Source organism: Aphelocoma coerulescens, chromosome 12 (genome assembly GCF_041296385.1).
Source record: "Aphelocoma coerulescens isolate FSJ_1873_10779 chromosome 12, UR_Acoe_1.0, whole genome shotgun sequence".
Taxonomy (NCBI): domain Eukaryota; kingdom Metazoa; phylum Chordata; class Aves; order Passeriformes; family Corvidae; genus Aphelocoma; species Aphelocoma coerulescens.
In genome coordinates, this window is record NC_091026.1 from 4923852 (window position 1) to 4938306 (window position 14455).

General features: G+C 45.9%; 1 protein-coding gene across 2 annotated transcripts in view; it reads right to left on the reverse strand.

The window, feature by feature from the left end:
* LOC138117675 (high mobility group protein HMGI-C-like) overlaps positions 1 to 14455 on the reverse strand; it is a 51690-nt gene that overhangs the window by 4047 nt on the left and 33188 nt on the right. For both annotated transcript variants that reach the window (XM_069028203.1, XM_069028204.1), the window contains 4 exons: positions 4745 to 4951; positions 4060 to 4176; positions 3579 to 3626; positions 1700 to 1790 (listed from right to left, as the gene is read on the reverse strand). In XM_069028203.1, the coding sequence (XP_068884304.1) occupies positions 1700 to 1790; positions 3579 to 3626; positions 4060 to 4176; positions 4745 to 4834 (346 nt within the window). In that variant the 5' untranslated portion in view covers positions 4835 to 4951. The remainder of the gene's footprint in view (positions 1 to 1699; positions 1791 to 3578; positions 3627 to 4059; positions 4177 to 4744; positions 4952 to 14455) is intronic.

Consider the following 14455-nt stretch of genomic DNA (forward strand, 5'->3'; position numbering starts at 1 on the left):
TGCTAACAAGTCTCCTGCAGTAGCCTCCTGCATGAGTAGCACAAAAACTTGCAGGCATATAATACCCCAGTTAAACCCAGACTCATGGAATGGGTTAATCCAGAAACTACCTGTCTGCAAGCTGCAACAGCTGCACCGTGCTTGCAAACGAGCCCCAGGATCTACAGCTTCCAGTAAGTCAGAACAGCACGCTTCCCCTTTCCAGTCAGAAGCTTTAAGCCAGGATTACCGCTCCATCTCAAGCTCCTGAGCAAATAACTTTAGAAGTTTTCCACAGGATTTCCTGGTTTCACACTGTACATGCTTATCCCCACTGACTTCCTAGCTGTTTTTTTTTTTTGTTCTCACAGAAGTGCAGACCCTCCCCAAGAGCAGAAGTCCCCTCTCCATGCCTGGCCTGAGGGGAGCACAGTGGTTGGGGCTGCACTATCGTGTGCTGCACGGCCATCTCCCAGCGACCGCAGCATCCGCTGATCCTGTCACATCTGCTTCTACCTCACTGCAACAGCAGGGAAACGGATTCCTGCTGTCACTGCCCCGGCTCCCACTCAAACTGAAAGGAAGAAGAAATTACCCGCACTGGCTGTGGTTTGGGGCGATGCTCAACTGTACCAAAGGCGGCGGCGGCCGGGCCGGAGGTGAGCTCATCCCCCGTGAGCCTGCGGCTCCGCTGATGTCAGCGCACAACTCCGTGGCAGGAAGTGATACGGGAGCAGGAGCCCCAGAGGAAACTGAATTGAGCAACTGAGGTTAACTCCCCTGGCATTGAATCATGTGGCACTTCCAGGGACTTTCTAAGAACCCGGGGCTGGGCTGGGCTCTGCTGCCCAGTGTCGGTTCACTCGCTTCGCACACCAACGGCAGGAGGGAGCAGCTGTGCTGCCACATGGCAAACCAGGCAACTTCTGCCTTCCCTGGGCTCCTGGCCCCTTCTCCCTCCAGGGAAAACATTTCATGAAGAGCTTCCTACAAGGCCCATGGAAGGTAGGACATAGATGCACACAAGTTTTCCTGGAATCTACCTCAGAAACGGCCCTGAAAGGTTGGACTCAAATTTGTACTTTCTCAGGGTTGAAGTGAGGCTGGGCCTCTGGGTGGTGCATCTGTACATTCCTACAGCAGTGATAACTTATCTGGCATCTCGTATCAGAGAAGCTTAGATAAATTGAGCCTTCTACAGAAACTGGCCAGTGCCATCATTGTGCTGCTGAGGCACCTCTGCCAGTGCCTGCAAGCTCTGCCTTAGAGTACAAGCCAGGAAGAGAGAGGAAGACCATCATGGAAGCGTTCTGGAGTCAATCCAGAGTACTAAGATGTCCCAAATACTAAGGGATTTTTTTTATCCATAATTTTTTTCAAGTAAGGCAAGGCATTAACAATAAACTACTTTCACTTTGTACACACCAGCCAGAAAATTTCACTGAGCTGCACCTGTACCAGTGGGCAGAACCTCAGATGTGTGATTTCTGGGGAAGACAGATTTTCTTCTCTCCTTTTTTTTTCCTACCTCCACTTCTGCTGAAGTAGTCACAACTGAATTAGATGGAATGTGCCTGGAAGCCTTCCAAATGCTCGTCTGTTTGTAGGATTTACCAGAAAGGCTGCAGCCAGTGCTAGAGCTTTGTGGGTATGTGCATGCTTTGCCAGAGCGTGGCTGCACTGTTTAGTCTCATGTAATTATGATTATTTAATTTCATACCCTGTGTGGCTGGTGCCGAGTCCAAATTCAAGTCACTGCTTTCCTGAGGATTTCCTTCCTGAGACTCTCCTTCTTGGACCACTGCTTGAGGCTACAAAGAAAGACACCAAAAATAAACAACCCCCCCCCATGCAAAATTACGTATCGAAAGACAAAATTGCAAATACACAAAGTAGATGGATTATTATTTAACCAAGACTGTGCAGCCCTGACAACACACCCGTTTGCCACCAACTCCTACACCCAACCATAGGCAAGAGCACACACCAGGGCAGGTAGTGTCCACACACATTCACAACTGTCTCTGAATCGCTGCTAGAATCCAGAACGAACCATCCCATTACCAGGCTTGTAGAGAGACACACAGCCCAACACTCCAAAAACATCTGCCCATTATGCAGCTGTGAAGAATTTTTTTCATCAAGAATATTTTCTAGATTTCAGGATAGTGCCCTGTCTTGACCAGCTAAACATTTTGTCTACTGACAGTTAAAACCAAAATGATCTTTTTCTTCTGCTTTGGTTTTGCCCCCCAAATATTCTTCAGCTGTTTGATTCTGAACTGAAATATCAGAATGCTTCACTAACCAAATTTCAAATGACATATTTTGAAGTGTTAAAAACCCTACGTCCTCCTGCTTGTCTTTGAGATTTGTCAGTTCACAAATGACACCAGCAGAACTCACTGGGTAAGGTTTTGTTCTGTAAGACACTGACACTTCTGCCTCTGATGATTTTCCATAGAGCTTGAGGATCCCAATTTGCACAGCTGGTTGCTTTAAGCACTGGTAACACACCAGACTTCCCTAACCAGTGTATTTAAATAACATAATATCAATGGGCTTAGGAAAAGCAATGGGCTTTGAGCAAGAGCAGTGTGCTGAACTAGACTGTTACCTTCTCACCTGGACTGCAGAGAAGGAACAGATTTATGGAACAGTTCCCTTATCTGGGGCATTCTGCACAGGGTTTGCAGTTTCCCACTATCCAGGAAATGCTTGCACGGCAAGGTCACTGTCACATCAGAAAAGACTTCTGACCTCTCCCATATCCTGGCACTTCCTTGCTGGTGAACGTTTCCTTCCAAGCCTTCTGTGGGGCCCTCACAGGCTGCTCTGTCCCTCTGCTTCTGCTGAACCAGAAGTGTCCCTTTCCCTCCTGAGTACTCCTGTGCCACCATAGGTGTACAACAAACCTATGGATTACAGCAGCAAGTGCACAGCTTGGGGTTGGGTCTAGCAATGTTTGTGATGCACACTAAATAATGGTTTGTGGCTGTTGGTGGGGTTTTTTAATCACTCCCAATGACAGATAACATCCCGTTAATTGTTCACAGGACTGAATAGCCTTATTAATTAAAAGTTTTTGTCTTGTTTTTACACCTGGAATGTTTTATCCTCAGCTATTCTTATGAATCCTTTGTTCACTGCATAAAAGAGTCTCCTGCCAGCAGGACTCAAAAGTTTCTCCATTCATCAAATTTTCTTTTCTCTTAATTTAAAATTTCTTCTTTTGAGACAAACTGACATGCTAAGCAATCACTTCAGTCTTTCAAATCTCCTGGGAACACAACCCCTCTCTCTAAGAAAGCATGGAATCTCTAGTCTGACATTCCAAGCCTGAGAAAGTGCCCTACTGTGGAAGTCTAGCATGTCTTGAATTAAGCACAGCATCTCTCTCCCCTAGGCTCTCAGAATTCTTCAGTAGCTGAATCTTGGAGGCCATCAGGAAGGCAGTCAGAGCTTCCCTAATTCTTTCCAGGCTACCAAGGCTGAAAGAATGCTGTGGCAGACACAGAGTCTTAGAAGGGCAAACACAGCTGAAAGGTCCCCAGGATCTGTGACTGGAGAAGAGGAAAAGGACTGAACATCATACTCACCCACTTGCGGGGCCTCCCTCTTCCTCTTTTCCCAGCAGAAGGTTCTGCCTTTATTGAAAACAAAGGGGGGGAAAAAAACATTGTCAGCTCTCATATTTGCTGGGCATTATAACAAACTGAACATGGCCACAGTGACCTTTGTATAAAGGTCTTGTCTCACAAGTAGCAGAAAAAGCAAAAGCTGGGGATAGAAGACAGTTGAGGAGGAAACACCTGCCTGACTGCACTGGTTGTGATTATCTGGCAGTGGTGGAGAAGAAGCACTGGAAGGAAACTGCTGAACAGGCAGTGGCCAACACAGGAAGGCTGGGAGGTGAGTAAGGGCTGAAACCACAATAACTGATTTGTCCAACAGTGGCAATTAAAGCTGAGCTGAATTAGGGGCAACTTTCACTATCTTTAAGCCAAAAGAAACATTCTTGCTTGTCTCTCTGGCAGTGCTTCTCTCCCCTGTAAATGAATACAAGCCGTTTCCTCTCACCATTCCCCCAGTTACAGCAGTCACTTTCTTGCTTCCTTTTGGCCTTCCTCGGGGTTTCTTTGCTGGCTGTGGTTCCATGGCATCCTGTGGGATAACAGCTGTGTTTCCAGCATCCTCCTGGGATAAAAGGAGAAAACCATTTAAGCAGGATGATCCCTGAAACAATTTACATTCTCTTACTCTGGTAGATCTTGGACTGTCTTACCCCACTAAGAGCACCCAGACCACTAAATAGCTGGTTGTCTCTGCTTTTCCAGCTGTGAAGTGCATTAGAAGGTGACCAGCAGTACTCCTACACCTTTTTGTCTTTTGGGCTGAGGAAATGAATAAGTTGAAAGAACTCTGACCAAGGGGCCTTCCCTGTTCCATCCAATTACTGGTGCAGAAACAGAGGGTGATGACACATGAAAGCCTCCAGGCTAGAACAGAGAGAGCTGGTCAGCTCCTCTCACACATGTACTGGCTGAACTGTCACTGTACCTGTCACATCAGAGGTGCCTCTGAGGCCAGGAGCAGAGATTTCCCAGGGTGCAGATCCTGCTGCTGTCCTGGGTAGCCCTAGCATCTACCCCACCTCTCCCTCCCTTGTCCTTGTTAGCAAGCAGCTTCCCAGGGCTACCTGCAAATCCCATCAGGCTTCTGCCATGGCATCCTCAGGCAGCCTCTTGGGATGATGTTCCCTTACCTGTGGCTGCTTCTTTGGTCTCCCCCTCTTTCTCTTCAGGCCCTCAGTCAGTGTAGCTGAGATGGGATTCTCTGGTCCCTTGTTGCTCATGTTGGTACTTTCCACAGTTTGCAGATTATAATCCAACAGGTTATTTTTCCTGGACTGGGAAAGAAAACTTGTCTTCTCTTTTTTTATCTTGTTATGGATTCTCTTCTACCTGCAAGGCTGAAATGATGAGAAAGAATCAGGCATGGCAGCTTGCTATTGTTTTCATCAGCTGCAGGAGTCCACAACCCAACAGACATTTTAGGAGCATAACTGGGCTCTATAAATGTTCTAAACCCATTCTTTTACCTGGACTATTCCTCAGCTTTCTGAGGCTTTTGGCCAAAGGAGCTGATTGCTCCAGGCATGGAGTGTGCTGGTACCTGCATCTACCTTTCCCTGCCTTGGCCAGATTAATCTGAACCAACAAAGACAATGTCTGCAGCTCTCTGAACTCCACTCTTAGGAGGCTCCCTCCACCCAAAGAGGAAGGAGGTGGGAGATAAAGTGGTGGCAGTGAGTTATAAACGCACCAGTCAAGGGTAGATCTTCCTTTGGAGCTCCTGTATTGTCAGATACCAAAGCTAATCCTGAGACCAAGATCTACAGCTAAGTGAGCCTTACATGAGGATGCTTGAAGAGAGCAAGTCTAAGGTACAAACTCTTAGAAGTCTGGCTCTGGAGCTGCCCCTTAAAAGTTTGTTCTTTGTCACTGACTGAACAGGCACTGTCTGGAGAGATGGCCTAACCCCATTCAGTGCACCTTCAGCCTTTGATTCTACATGAGGCTCACTGTTTTCTACAGGACAACACAAGTTCCCCAGACCTGGATTTTGGATCTTGAGCACTAGCTTGTCTGCTGGAAGTTTGAATCAGCAGGCTTGTCAGCCTCCCTGGCCCCAAGCACTGCTCAGTGCCTGCTGTGGTTGGAATGAGCCCTGATCCAACTTGTCTGCTCTCAGAAATAACCAAGATGAGGAGCTGTTGAGAGTACATAGGAAACCAGTGACTTTCCGTGCTTCTGCTTGAGGTTTCTCTTCTGCCATGTCTGCCAGAGAAGGGGGTGGTATGACTGTGAGCCTGGACACCCTCACATCCCAAAGCAGGAAGAGGAAGGGAGACCTTGATCAGAACCTCAGCAGAAGCCTGAATCCCAGGCACATTAAGAGAGGTGGGGGTCACTGAAGTCTTGCTTGTGTGCAAGTCAAAACCTCACCAAGGATCTGAGCTCAGTCCACTTGCAGCACCTCCAGACCTTGGCTCTCCTTTCCTTCTTGCACACAAGGGAGGGCTCAAGAAGATGGGAGGGGATGAGGAGGCTGAACTTAGCTGAACAGAGGCCAGCAGTGCTGGATGAATCCTCTTTTGTCAGTAGTTCTTATCACAAAAATACACAGCTGAGAATAGTGCAGTTGGGAAAGCAGCATCATTCATTGCTCAGGAAAGCAGGAGTATCCAGATGAATTATGCATTTCTACCTTCTCTGCAAAACCATCACCTGAGAATTTTTTTTTTTTTTGCAACTCTTCACTTTACCTGTTTTATTTCTTCTTTTCCACCTGCTAAATGAAAGATAACAGCAAGCTTACAGAGCTCTTTGCCCCATTGGCCTTGAGCACTGCTGGGTCCCCAGGTCCCTCCACCAGGCTCTACCTGAGGCAATAAAGGCAGTACTGCAAGTAAGGGCACAGTTGCACCACGTAGAAGAGTGTGACTTTTTTGTTCAAAATAATGCTGGAGGGCAGCAGCTGGGCTCAGTTCCAGTTCATGCATGAGCAGCCCTACCAAGGGAACTCCCTGGATGCCCCTTTGTGCACACTCTTGGGCCCCAGCTCACAGGTGCTGCTGCACACTCAACTTTTCTAACAAACCCTCTGATCAGAGGGCGATGGAAAGACTACAGCTCAGGTCTCTGAGTTCAGGCTGCATCTGGAGGAGAGGCAGTTAGGGGAAAAAAAGTTTCTTTGTACTTGCAAGCCACGCAGTTGCCACCAAGTCCCTGAGAGACAAGCATGAAACACTTGCCGTCTCTTTCAGAGAAGAGCTGTGCTTTTACAGACAGTTTCGTATTCTGATCAGATGTTCAAATTCCAAAGATGAGAGGACCTCAACTGAGGATGACAACAAATATTCTGTCTTCTGGCCAGCTACAGTTCCTTGTGCCTGCATTCCCTGGTCAGAATTGGGGCTCAAACAGGCTGGTGCTGGCCCCTGGAGCTGGCTGAGACAGGAGGGGGTCACTGATGTGCCCAGGCTCTGGACTGCCCTAGCAGGAGAGAAGCCCCAGTGCCTCTTCCCAAAGGCTGGTCTAAGACAGCCCCAGCTCATGTTGCACACACCTGCTCCCAGATCAGCCCAGTGTGCTGCAAAGGTGGTTTGAAGCCTCCAGAGCCTGAGCCTTCCCTCAGCTGCCAGTGGAAAGGGAACAGATATGGCCAAAGGAATGGACAAGCGTGAAAGCGCTGTCCAAGGCAGATCCCTGAGCAGAGATTACAGCTGCTTATCTGGGGGAGGCTGTGCTGATAGGAGGGTGGAGTTAAGCACCTTCATTCTATTTTCAGCCTCAGCTTGTGTTCTCTGCTTGGTCACCACAGGCTCAACATCCAGAATCTGACAGCCTCACTGACAGATGCAGCAAGGAAACTTCCAACCTTCACTCCATATCCTAACACAATGCATGCAGTCGTGACACACACTGAAGCCATTGCTCCTACTGACTCAACCTCTCTCAAGAGTTCACTGTAACTGGCACCTGCCTAGAATCCAAATTTTGCATGTCATTATTCAAGTGGGAGCAACCACAATGCACAGAATTCATTCTTCCCCAGATGCAAAGAAAGTCAGTTCTTGCACAATGATTTTTTGCTAAACCTTGCTACACTGATACACTCTACAATGCCTTTAACACATTTGGCCAGCTTTTTACAAACAGGACTGCACACAAATGCACAGAGACTGCCAGGAGATAGCAGTATCTTTGTACATCTCTCTTCTACCTTCCCATCACCCACCAAAGGCACATCCTTCTCAAAGCTGAAAAGAAAAAACACACAAGCAAAGCTATACAAGCATCAGCCCTTAGGGCTTTTGTAAGCTTTACATGACTCAATGCAAGACGCAGACAAAGCAGAAGCTTTGCAATTTTACTTCAAATTTTTCAACAACTTTCCATGTTTACATATAAACCCCCAAACCAATATTGAGTCACACTGTATACCAAAAACCAAGTATACCTTCCAGGGTCACTGCACTCCCTGCTGGGACTGGAGCCAGCAGAGCTGAATTCCAGGCCTACACTCTGTCCACAAGGGCACAAGATCTAAAAAACCTATCCAAATGTTTGTGGGCCTCAGATCACCTTTATCACTCATATAAACAGCTTTGCAAATGGTGCAGGGATGTGAATGCATGGTTTTGGCAGTACTGAGCCTCTGTGTTGCAGAAACATCACCTAAAAGAAAACACTTCATGTCCCAAATGCATTCCCAGGCACCTGGCAGAGGGCAGGGAATCCTCACAGTCATACCTGATTTAAGTCCTAAGTTGTACAAAGCCAGTTTTTCTAGCATAGCAAGTTCTCAGGAAAGAAAAGCTCCTCCTGGGGGCAATGGAGTTGTAGCCTAACACAGAGTATTGAACAGTGTTCTTGAGGGACTTTTCCCTTTCCATAGATTACAGAGGAAGCCTTGGGGATGAGGCTGCCGACTTGGGCAGGTAAATTAAACAGCAGAACCCCTCCCTGTTTGTTTCCTCAGGGATGTTAGATTTTAGGCCATGTCCTTGGGAGGAACTTGGTATGACACAGGGATGCTTGAGACATCACACTAAACCCCCCCGAACTGTGGGCATGATTGACAGCAAACACTGCCAGAAACACTTCTCTGGCTGCAGTGCTCAATTACAAAATAAAAGCTCTCAAAGCTTTTTACAAAGCATAATGGGAGTGGGATCATAAGAGACCCTGCATTATAGCCTTAACTCCATCACTGTCTCTATAATTATATGAAAAAATATCTCCCAAGCACAACTCCCACTTAGCAGCACAGCACCATTGTGCTGCTGTCATGCGTGACAAAGCAAACCCAGGGGAACTTCACTGGTGTCAGCATGGTCACTCTTTATTCCCCCGGTAAAAGACTGAGGGAAAAATTTGGCCCAAGCCCTGCATCAAGCAGAGGAGGATAGAAGACTTTGTTAGTCAAGACATCTAAAGAAGAGATGGACTAAAAAGACCAGGCAGGGAGAAAACTCTCATTCCAATAACTGCAGCAATAACAATCTGTGCTCGTATTATGAGAAATTACTTTCACCTTCCGAGAAATCAAATGCTCACATCTTTTCAGATCTTGCAGTAGATCAAGATATAACACAGCTCATTGGAGTTCCCCATGGACAGTTCTACCAGAAAAGCAGGATAGCCAAGCACTGGAACAGCTCCCTTGGGAAAGTACAGTGGCAGTAACACTCTGGCAAATGTGCCTTTTCTGCCAGACTTTTCTGCAAAAAGAGGAACTTATGGGCTACTAAATCAAGTTTGTGGCAACAGCAGGTAACTGCCACAGTCTCATAAATCATTTCTCAAAATCATAACTAACCTCTCTAGGTGATTTCCCAGACTACTTTAAGCGACCAAGTCTAAAGCTTCTTTGATCTCATGCTTAAAAGTCTCCTAGTTCCTTGCCTGTTAGGTTTTTTTTTATGAGAGATTTATTGTCACTTGTTCTTGCATCACCAGTCCTTCAGCAGCAACATTTCTCTCCCCTCCATTTTTAAACTCTACCAGATTACACACCTCCCTCATCTTGCCTGGCTGAATAAACCAGCACGTTTGTTTCTTGGATGTGATAGTATCTTTTGATAATTTTGGTTGTCATTTACACCCTTTCCAATCCAATCTCAACACCTTGAGTACAATAAAGATTCTTACTCTCAAAACTATTTTCAGTGAGGACAGCTTGACTAACTTAACTTCACATGGATCTGAGAAGCATGGGCTAAGCAACACTTCAGTGGGGAAAATTCAGTTCTTGTGTAACATTAATAGCATTGGCTTCCAAAATGATTCAACCAGCAAGCTATTCCACCACCTCCAATGTATCCTGACTGAGAGAATAGCCAGGTCAGAAGACAGAAACTACTTAAGCTTACAGAGGACAAAAAAATACAGGAACCATACGGGCTTCCGTGCTTCATATCAGCTCTAGAGACTTGCTCAAGGTCTGAACGGGAATTTCTGTAGCTGTACCAACAGTTACATTTCCAACTCTGTTACAGACTTCTCTGTGCCACCCTAATCAAAGTGCCCTTGTGTGTCTCAGTTGTCCATCCCCAAGCTGGTGCATAGCTAGCTCCCTGACTGCTGAGCTACACTGCGGATGGGGCTGAGGGCAAAGAGCCCGAGCGAGGCAGGCAAAGGCCATCCTGCCTGGGCCTGTTCTGACACCGTCAGCAAAGCAAGCAAGGCTGGGACAGGAGCTTATGGACTGAAGACCTATCTACCAGAAAACAGTGCCAGGAGCTTTTTTTAACATTAGACACATGCACAGCTACATGGGGAAAGGGCTTATAATTACTGAGTTTCAGGCAATGATGTGGACATGAACAGGCTTCTTAAGGTCAGAGCAGGCAGAACAAGGAGGCAGTTAACCATCCCAAGAAGCCATGGAAAAGCACTGCAGGGATACCAAGATCAGAAAGGAAGAGAGATCTGGAATCTCTTCCTGACTCTGAACTTGGCAAGTCATGTAATCTTCCTACACTTCGCATTTTCTCTCTATAAGAATATGGAATAACTCTGAAGTATTAACACTTCCCTCAACCTGGGGTGGAGGGATTGAGGATTAAGTAATCCGTTTTTGCAGAATGACACTAAGAACCCCCAGCAGCAGAGAACAGAGCAAGGCATCATTAGAGAAATGCACCAGCAGCCTCCTCCATGTTGTGTTCCGAGAGGCTGTTGCAACTGAAGAAATACAGCTCAGGAGTAGCCACAACTGCTGAGCAGCAAAACACACCCCTCACCCCCTCTCCCCAGGAAGCTGAAGGCTCGTGGGACCAGTCTGGCCCAAAGCTGTCAGCTGGAGTTCCCTGCCCTGGGAACCTGGCACAGAGCTTTTGAGTAGGAGCTGGGGTTCCCCCCAGAGCCACACAGCACTTCCCACCCACTCCCAAACCCCAGCAGGCAGGGGACATGGCTCAGCTCACTGTCTCTATCCAAGAAAACCCTTGTACCAGACCCAGGATCCCATGTCTTGAGGCCTGGGGTCTGAGACACCTCTCATTCACATTCGGGATGTTTCCAGCATTTCTCCCAAAGTTATCAAGCCAGCTCCGTGAGACTCCTATGTGGATTATAGACTCCTTAGCATTACATATCGTGAGTGTGTTAGAATTCTCCCTCAGGGAATTTGTCCAAAGAGCCAAATGTTTGCTGAAGGACTCTTTCTTAAAGTCTCTGTCCAGACACTTTCATCAAAAAGCAAGCATCCCAAGCACTACAGCGTTAAATCAGTGAAGAACAACCCAACAGTATTTACAGGAAAATAACAGGAAAAGCAGAAATCTGTGTTTACTAAGAATGAAAAATCACGGTTATTTCATTCGAGATAGCATCAAGCCTTGTTCCTTTGCAGAATATCTTTTACAGCTCAACTACTGACATCTGCAAAACACTGTCCACTTATGCAGCGCCAGGAAATGGCCCTCTGCACTTCCTGCCAAGGACTGGTGTTGCGGCACCTGGCACAGGGATGTACAAGGCAGCAAGTTCTGTACCTTAGACTGTTTGAAAGTAGGTTTTGTCAATTACCAACCTGCACTTCATTAATCCCCACACCTTAATAAGCCCCAGCATCTTGCAGATGGGCTCTGCATATGCATTTCAAATGATGCAGTAAGAAAGGAACAAGATTTACCTGTTGAGAAGTTGGGCAGTACCGCTTGACTCGGCCCCAGCAGAGCTAGCAGTGAAGGCAGGAGAGAAAGAGAGATATCCAGCAGCTGGGAGCCCCCTGCAGTGGTGAGAGGCACCTAACCCAGGTCTCTGCACACACTCATCTCAGGAGCCTCACACCGAGCTCAGCGCCGTGGGTTGCACTCCCAGTTTGTGATATGGAAAGCAGCGTGAGCGCTGCCAGAGATCTCCTTCTGATGGCAGCCCTGAGTAGTGACAGCAAGTGAAACCCAGCTCCCCTCGACCCGCCTGGAATCACGCACTAAACACAACAACCAAAACCAAGAAAAATCCCCATCCAGACCACTTACTCCAGCCAGCTTCTACCCACTGGCCTGATTACTGAAAATAAGGCCAGTTTCCAAATGCAAAATGAAAGACCTGAATAAAGGAGACAGATCGTTCACGCACTTCCCTTTTTACAAATGCTAGAGAGAACCATGCTGACCCTGTTTTATGAAAGAAACAAAACCAAACCAAAACAAAAACCCCACACGGGTAGCCCCAGGAAGGCTTGTGATGATAAAGTGGTTATTAATCTGAGTGCAAAATGCGCTCAGGGCATTTACTATAAGCCACAAATAAAAATGGGAAGCTGAGTTCAGTTGAGTATAAACATATGTAGAGAGGAGATGTTGCATGGCTCTAAGTCAGGTATTTTGTATTAATTCTGTGAACAATCACTAGATCTCACAAAAGTGCCCAGAAGTATTTTGCAAAGGAAAATACAGACTTTTCATGACTGCCTTGACATATTTGAGACACCTATACTGGGGTTTTTTTGGGCACATCACCATTAGCAAAACCATAGACTTAAAATATCTTAATCTGTACCTGCACAAAACCCACTGCAGTATCTTAGAGACAAAATCTGAAGCTTTTCTTTATGTCAAGTAGTAAATAGCTTACAATGACAAGTACCACTGAATAAACTGAAGGCAAATTTTTTTCCTCAGAGTTATCCATACAAAAGGTTTACAGCTCCTCAGTAAACTCTCTAAATCTAAATCCAGCACCTAAATAATTTACTGCAGTCTGGAAAAATACTGATCTTGACCTTATAAACAGGGGAATGATCTCCTGGTTAAAGATGTTTCCAGGGGCTCTGGAAGTGTGTCCAGTCCTGGTTGCCACCTGCTTCCTCTGTAACCTCAGGAATGGCACCTCTCCTCTGTACCCGGTTTCCCACATGTAAAGAGGGGATAACAAACCTGGTAACATCTGGCTTATTTAGACAGTATTTTTTTGGGGAAGAGATACATTTCTCACCATGTAATTTAATGTCTTAGGCAAAGGGGCTCAAGATTGTTTGGAGCTCCAAACCACTAACAGAGCAAAATCAACATGAAATGCTAAAAGAGCCCTTTGATCACCCCTGCAACAATGCCTAATCCAGAAATCATTAAATAGTGTATGAAATCAAGTACCCAAAAATTATTATCTGTTCATTTAAATGCACACATATATATATAATTTATTAAAGATCCTCCTGCATATGCACTACTGTTTCATATGGAAATATGCAAACTTTTAAAATTTTTTAATGACTTTTAAAATATCACTAGAGACAAAGCTGTTAAGTGTGGTGTATGAACACAGTGTAATCATAATGACTGAGTCAGAACTTGAATTGTTACACTTTGTACAAAATGAAAAAAATCTGCATTTCATACAAATACCTCCTGGCAAGGAAGTATTAAACTTGATTCTACAACACTAAGCCAGAGATGGTTGACAGTCCGTAAGTGCTAAAGAACATTATTAATATTCTAGAAATTAAACTCCCAGTTAGGAAATGTCAGATACAAAATTGGAATGTGGAGTCCTATTTAATCTTTATTGGGCACATATTGGAGAATAGTGTCTTTAATATCCACACTTCATAATTTCTTTAGTATTTAAGGCTAAGAGAAATGATTTGATTATTCTGTATGTAAATGACTGCTATTTCAACATTATTCTTGGACTGAGCCCAAAAATCTCACACTTGACAGAACCATCAGTCCCAGAAAACATGTTCTTGAAGACAGAGAATCACAGAATCATTAAGATTTGAAAATACCTCCAAGACCATCAAGTCCAACATTTGAAGAAACACCTCTATATCAAATGAATCATGGCACTGAGTGCCATGTCCAGTGGTTTTTTGAACACCTCCAGGCATGGTGACTCCACCACCTCCCTGGGCAGCCTATTCCAATGCCTGACAACCCTTTCTGTGAAGAAATTCTTCCTCATGTCTAACCTCAACCTCCCCTGGAACAGCTTGAGGCCAATTCCTCTTGTCCTACTGCTGGTTGCTGGGGAGAAGAGGCTGACCCCAAGCTGGCTACCACCTCCTTTCAGGGAGTTATAGAGAATGAGGTCTCATGGGATGGAGAATGTACCATACCCTTGGACAGGCATTCCAGTGGCTAATCCCTCTAAACAGGGTGCCTAATTTACAAATTTACAATTTGGTTTGTGCTTTCAGATTGCAGATGCTGGTTCCTATCATACTGCTGTGGTTTAACAGCCAAGGATCACAGGAATCCTTTGAGAACACAAAATGGTGGTTTTATTTCACAAGCTGTCCCTTCCACCCAAAGCATTGCTGTTTCTTTTCAGCCTTGGAAGTTCTTCACTGCTCTGTGCAACCCTGTTCCTGTCCCAGAGCACCCTGGAGAAGAACAGTTCTCCTGCTATGGAGACAAGCAGTTCCTGGCCAAGGGCTGAAGCCTGATTTCAACTGC